Genomic DNA, 6,614 nt, shown 5'->3' with positions numbered 1-6,614 from the left:
CCAATTCCTGCCCCCCCGGGACCTGCCCCCTGAACTCCCGGGACCTGCCCCCAGAGCCGGACCCGATTCCCGCCCCCCGATTCCAGGCCCCGCTGCCCCTCCGCAGAGGAGCTGCTCCCCGGCTCCCGCCCCGCCGCTGCCCCGCCCCGCCCCCTCGCGCGGCGGGCGGGAACTACAGCCCCCAGCATGCTCCGCGCCGGGTGCCCCGCCGCCCGCCGTCCGCGCGCCTGCGCGTGGGCCGGCGGGTCGGAAGCCCCGCCCCCGGCGGCGGGCGCGGGCGCGGCGGTTGGCCGGGCGGGCTGCCGCTCAGCGCGGGGTCGGGGGTCAGAGTGCGCCGAGGTGAGTCGCTGGCCCGGGGACTCGTGGGGCCGCGCGCGGGGGCCCGGCCGGCGCTGCCCCCGCTCTAAACCGCCCGGCGGCGCGCGGGGCGGGGGCCCGGCGGGGGGAGGGGCCGCGCGGGGCCGGGGCGGGCAGGCCGCAGCCAGGCCCGGCCGGGGGGCGCCGGGGGGGATGGGCCGGGGGCAGCGGAGTCTGTTCCTGCCCCTGGAGGGGGGGGGCTGGTCTCTTCCCTGGGGGGGGGGCTGGTCTCTCTTCGTGGCTGGTCTCTCCCTCGGGGGGGGATGGGGGCTGGTCTCTCCCTGGGGGGGGAGGGGGACTGGTCTCTCCCTCGGGGGGGGGGCTGGTCTCTCCCTGGGGGGGGCTGGTCTCTCCCTCGGGGGAGGCGGGGGGCTGGTCTCTCTCCGGGGCTGGTCTCTCCGGGAGGGGCGGTGGGGAGCAGCCTGGCCTCTCCCTGGGGCTGGTCTCTCTGGGGGGGGCTGGGGGCTGGTCTCTTCCTGGGGGGGGGATGGGAGCTGGTCTCTCTCCGGGGGGGGGGGCTGGTCTCTCCCTGGGGGGGGGGCGGGGGCTGGTCTCTCTCCGGGGGGGAGCCTGGTCTCTCCCTGGGGCTGGTCTCTCCGGGAGGGGCGGTGGGGAGCAGCCTGGCCTCTCCCCGCTGGGGCAGGGCACTCAGTCTGCAGCCTTGCAGCAGTGCAGACCTGGCAGTTGCAGCCCTGCATTCCATGCCCCCTCTCCCCATGTCACCCTGCTGCCCCAGCGCCCCTCTAGCGTGGAGGGCAGGGAAGAAACTCTGTAGCTCATTAAGGAAGAGGGGCCCAGCGGCGCGCACCTAGGTGATGTTTTGCCTGGACTTCACCTTAGCTCTTACCGCACTTGGCCATTCTTCATCTCTTGTGTTTGCACCCCCAAACCCTAGGCTGGTTTTGACAAAGTACCCTCAAATCTTTGGGCCCCCGAAGTTGATTGACCACTGAGCTGGGTGTTGTGGGAGATGTGCTTAAAAGGGGCAAAAAATATTAATAGGGATTTTGGACACTCCCTGTGGGGTTTGGAGGTTCTGAAAGGGAGTGGATGGGGGAGTTAGTTTGATATGTGCAGTTACACTGATTGCACGTCTTCTGTGTGCGAAAGAGCATGAGACTCAGAAGGAAATTTGAGAGTTAAGAAAGACAATGTGTATTTGCTTGTTGCATGACTGGTCACAGGAATTTCTCCTCCCTCCCTTTTCTTGCTACTGTACTGTTCCAGGTGTTTCTCTCAAACATGAAGCATGAACAGACATTGTGCCTTATTTCTCATAGCTTCAGAGGGGTAGCTAAGTTAGCTACCCCTCTGAAGCTACGATACCATCTACATGTTTTGTTAGTCTTTAAAGTGCTACCATACTGTTTTTTAAGTTTTTCTCCTACTCTGTCTGTTGCAAGCCCTGTACCTGGTAGCTTTGCCTGGAAGTGATTTGTTCTTATGAAATAAAATCTGATGCAGACATGGTTCTCCCCCTTGGACTTCTGGTTTTAGAAATAGGGTGGTGGATCACTGGCTTTAGTTTAGTCAGATCTCCAGTATTCTTAAGGCCATGGTGCTAAAGGCTGCTCTGATTGGTTAGCTTGCACCATATTTCAGCTCAGAAGAGAAAAGAAGGCTTTAATCAAATGCTTTGGGCTATGGTATTTCCAAAAGGAATTGGTCCCGTCAGACATTGTAAACAGCTATTTTGAATGGTAACTCAATACTGTGAGGTTTCATAGCACTTTCACTGTAAACCGGGCATAGAAGATTTCACACCAAGAATGGTTTCTTAAATTATGTGTTAGACACCCAAAGGCAGTGGCTCTGCAGGGTGGAGACAGGTGGTGAAGTGACTTCAGAGGTGTTGAGTTTGGGTCGGGCTTTTTGTAACTGAATTTTGCAGGCTGTTAATTTAGACTGTCGATGAAATACTCGTGGTGTTCTCAAGAGAGACCCTTTCACGGCAGTTGCTTCTCTGAAACGTAGGTTGCTTTGAGTACAATAGCATGTGTGCGCACATTCATCAAAAGCTTCTTAAGTGCACGTAGCCGGACTTGAGTCTCAGCAATATCCAGAAGACTAAAACCTACTGCTTTGAAAAGGAAATGCTAATTAATTTGGGCACTAAACAAAGAAGTCCCTGAATAAGTGTACACAGATTGATATGACCTTTACTTTCATAGTTTTGATTGAAAGCTATTCAGCTGGGATTTGATGCTTTTTGAAGGATTGCTATAGCTGCTACGTTACCTATCTTGTTTTGGCTGTGTTAATTTTAATAGGTATTGAATTTTTCCTTTATTTAATCTAGGAAATAAAGTTCTGAAAGACATTTGGCATATAAAGTTCTCGCACTCACACTTTCCCTATCTTGGTCTACTGATAACCTTTCCATGAACTGCACTGGCCTTGTACAGCATATGGGGATGGGGATCCATGAACTAAATCTGAATGGGACTGGACACCATAAACTGTATTCATAAGAGGCCATTGGAGACACATCTTCAATCCTGCTCTTGGGTGAGAAGGACACGGAGTTGCTGTAAGTCCTAGAGAAGCTCAAAAAGAGGGGTGTTCTATTGGTTCTGAACCATTTCCCCATCATCGTGCTGTGGGTTAGGGATGTTAAATTGTGGGTAATCAGCTAATCGAGTAGTGGATGGATTTTCCATTGACTGCTCAATTAGTCGATAAGGGGGGAAACTGCAGAGCTACAGCAGGGTTAGCTCCCAACCCAGGAGCTTATCCCACTGTGGCTCTGTTGTGAAGACTAAGACTTTAACAGGTTTCAGAAAAGAGCTAGATAAACTCATGGAGGTTGGGATGGGGAGGAATGGTGTCCCTAGCTTCTGTTTGTCTGAAGGTGGGTGACAGGGGAGGGATCATGTGAGGATTACCTGTTGTGTTCCCTCCCACTGGGGTAGCTGGCATTGGCCACTGTCGGGAGACAGTATACTGGGCTAGATGGGCTTTTGGTCTGACCTTCTATGGCTGTTCTTATGTTATGTTCTCTGCCGTTTAAAAAGTAGAGGCATAGCAGGGGGACCAGGCGCAAGCTGGGAATCTGCTGATTCCTGGCTCGTGCCTGGTCCCCCGTTACATGGTGCTGGAGGGAACCAGCTTTTAAGCCAGCTCCCCCAGCACTGGCTCCTATTCACTATCACCCTTGCTGTCTCTCTTTTCACCTTAGAGGTGGCTTGATTTCATTGCCAGTGGGAACTTTCTGTGCAGTACGTCTGCCCTGTGCCTGTTTTCCAGGATTATTGTGAATTGGTGTGGCTTCGCAACATCTGGTTTTACCTGCCTTGAAGTATCTTTCAGCCCTCATGACCTGCAAAGGACAAACCTTCTTTAAAAATGTCTAGACTATATGATTGTAAAAAGAACCTCCCAAATGTGAACTAAATAGAAAATGGTGCAGAAGTGTCAACCCCAAACTGTTGTCAGCTGTAACAGTTGAGATGTGAAATATTCCGTTCAGCTCAGAGCGGTAACTCTTGAGCCTGATTGTGACAAAGAGCCAGAGTTTCAAATAACGTAGTACACAACTGTGTACCCGATTGGTGCCACAGCAGTTGGTTTTGCAAATCGCGTAATCACACCTCCCAGGTACCATATAACCGAAGGGTAAAAAGGCACAGGGTTTGGCTATACTTCCACCTCAGCAGGGTCATCTGCTAGCCCTGGGAGAGAGCTCTTCCAGCACTCTAGGTTAACCACCTCGATGAGGGGAGCAGCTAACAGCCCTGGGAACCTGTTTGCACAGCTGCTTTAGAGCCCTGTAACTTGCTGTGATAGGGGATGGGTTTTTTTCACAACTCTGAGCGAGAAAGTGACTGTGCAGTAACTTGCCAGTGTAGACAAGCCCATCATTCTAAAAGTGCTTGGTATTTTTACTTTGTACTAAATTAAACTGTGTGCAGCAGCTCTACTGACTAACTCCATTGCTGTTAGTGGGAGCTCAGCTGTGGACTGAGTGTAGCATGTGCCTTTAAATGATAAGCCAAGCTCAAGGATCACAATTAAAAATATAACTTGGCTCTTTCTACAGAACACTCTGAGGTCATCTGACAAAAGGTGCTGTACCACGTACCAAATATATTCTTCCACTCTAGTTTTATAGTCTGCCTACTCATGCCCTTCAGTTTTCTTCCCTCTCTACTTTCTCATTAAGGGGCAGTCCAGCTGTCCTTCCACGTGCAGACCTCCCTCAATTTCAGCATGAGATTAATTTGTGTAGTCACTGCTGCCGTTGGGGAAAATTTTAAAATACACTGTAGTATCTGTTTTAAGAGACTGATCAAAGAGCTGACGAAAGTTGGCTGCCTTGCAGAGCAAGCCTAATAAGTTGTATCGTGTATCTTGGGGAAATACTTAGGGGACAGCCCTGGATATAGGTGGTCTGATGAGTTCTGCATCTTGATTAGGTGTCGCTGTATGTCAAGTAAGTGCTGGTCCCTGTCATTCCCAGCACGCTGATTATCAATGGACCGGAAGCACTCTTCTTTGGAATCTTGCTCCTCTTCATCAGTCCCTGTGATCTCCCAGACCATTGTGTCTGACATCACTATGGAAACAATTCGGATGGTCTGTGCAGTGGTTTGGCGTGCCACGTCCCTGAAGAAATGGGGGAGGAGCAGGCTGCCTACATAGGAAAAAGCATCCCTACTCAAGGAATTCCCCCCGTGTTTAGTCAATCCTCTCCTCCTTCACATCCCTCCTTCACTCATTTCCACCAAAATGCCAACAGTGACCAATGCCAATAGTGCCAATATGTCAATAGTGACCTAGCCATAATTTATTTTCTTTAAATTGAACTATCAAGCCAATCCAGTCTCGGGGATCTGTAAAAAGACAATTTAACATGCAGTTTAGGGATGTTAAGGACTAGTCAAGCTATCCAATAAGCAAAAGCTTATGAGATAGTCGACACACTAATCGACTAGTCACTCTTCTTCCCCTCCCTCTCCCCCCCCCCCCCGCTGCCTCTATCAGAAAGAGGCAGCAAGCAGGGGCGGGGGATGCTTCAAAGCATCAATTCTGCATGGAGCCTAGGGCCAGACCCTGGACTCCACATGGCGCTGCTGCTTTGAAACACCGTGTGGCGCCCAGGGCCTGCCGCTTTGAAATGCCATGTGCAGCCTGGGGCCAGCTGGGGAATCTCCCATGACCCTGGGCTCCATGTGGCGCTGCCACTTTGAATCGCTATGGAGAGCATGGGGCCAGCGGGGGACTGCTTGAGTCCCCCTCTGGCTCTGTGCTCCCCACAACGCCTCCACCTTTGAAGTGTAGCTTCAAAGGCAGAGGCACCCATATTGACTAATTGAAGTCGATGCAAATTGCATTGACTATTCGATTAATCGATTCATTTAAATTTAACGCCCCTAACGCAGTTATATTGGTGACAAATAACTCATAGGAACAGTACACAGGTATTTCAGAGGAGTGCTTTGGGGAAGTTATGTTGAAAGTGTCCCAGAATGTGGGTTTGCTACACCCCTCCCCTCCCCCACCCCCGTGGAATTAAACTAGTGGTGTGCCTTTACCTACCGGAGGATCAACGTTCTGGCAATCCATCTTCCGGGTTCAATTTAGCAAGTCTAATAAAGACCCACTAAATTGATTGCTGAAGGTGCCCCATGGCACCGATGCTCCTTGCTGTCAGGAGGAGTAAGGGAAGTCGGTGGGAGTGTTTCTCCCATCAACCTCCCATTGTGGAGATGGTGCCAAGCTCGGCTTAAGGTACGTCAACTCCAGCTACGTTACATAGCCTAAGTTGCATATGTTAAACCAACCCTTCCCCCCGCAATGTAGACCTGGCCTAGGAAAGTATGTTGAACTAACTGTAAAAGAACAAATGGCCTGGTAGCACTTGAGTGCTACCAGGCCATTTGTTGTTGTTTTTTTCTGTAACACACTAACTCGGCTACTCCCTGAAGATCCTAATTGTAAAAGGATACTATCAGATGCATCGGTTAAACAAGTTTACCTGCTTGTCTAACGCTACTTGACATCATTGCAGCTTTTAGAATACTATTTTAGTACATGTTTACTCTTTTTAAAAATAAGTTTAAACAGAGCTATTAGACTAATATTTGTTTCTTTCATTTTTGTGGCTCCCATGCCACGCCAAAGCGCTGCGAGGTTTCAGTTGTAAATGCTTCAAGAAGAGACTTGGTATTTAAAAATCTTAAAGCATAGTTAAAGTCATGGATATGTAAGTGTGAGTCTTACATCTGTACAACATCTAAATGTGGGGCCTTGTTTGG

The 6,614-nt window shown here is 50.9% G+C and overlaps 1 protein-coding gene across 4 annotated transcripts in view; it reads left to right on the top strand.

Annotated features, from left to right (window-relative positions):
- The first annotated feature begins 212 nt into the window (after positions 1–212).
- The window catches only part of ERI3 (ERI1 exoribonuclease family member 3), a 187,263-nt gene continuing 180,861 nt past the window's right edge, over positions 213–6,614 (top strand). Inside the window, exon 1 of one of the 4 annotated variants that reach the window (XM_075935805.1) lies at positions 213–339. Coding sequence is in view for 1 of the 4 variants with exons in the window: in XM_075935804.1 (XP_075791919.1) it covers positions 2,797–2,887 (91 nt within the window). In the remaining 3 variants the exon portion in view is untranslated. Of the gene's footprint in view, positions 340–1,732; positions 2,888–6,614 lie in introns of those variants that run through there. The other 3 variants (XM_075935806.1, XR_012905823.1, XM_075935804.1) reach the window with 3 other exon arrangements.

Source organism: Pelodiscus sinensis, chromosome 9 (genome assembly GCF_049634645.1).
Source record: "Pelodiscus sinensis isolate JC-2024 chromosome 9, ASM4963464v1, whole genome shotgun sequence".
NCBI lineage: Eukaryota > Metazoa > Chordata > Testudines > Trionychidae > Pelodiscus > Pelodiscus sinensis.
This window is presented reverse-complemented; position numbering and strand designations above follow the sequence as displayed.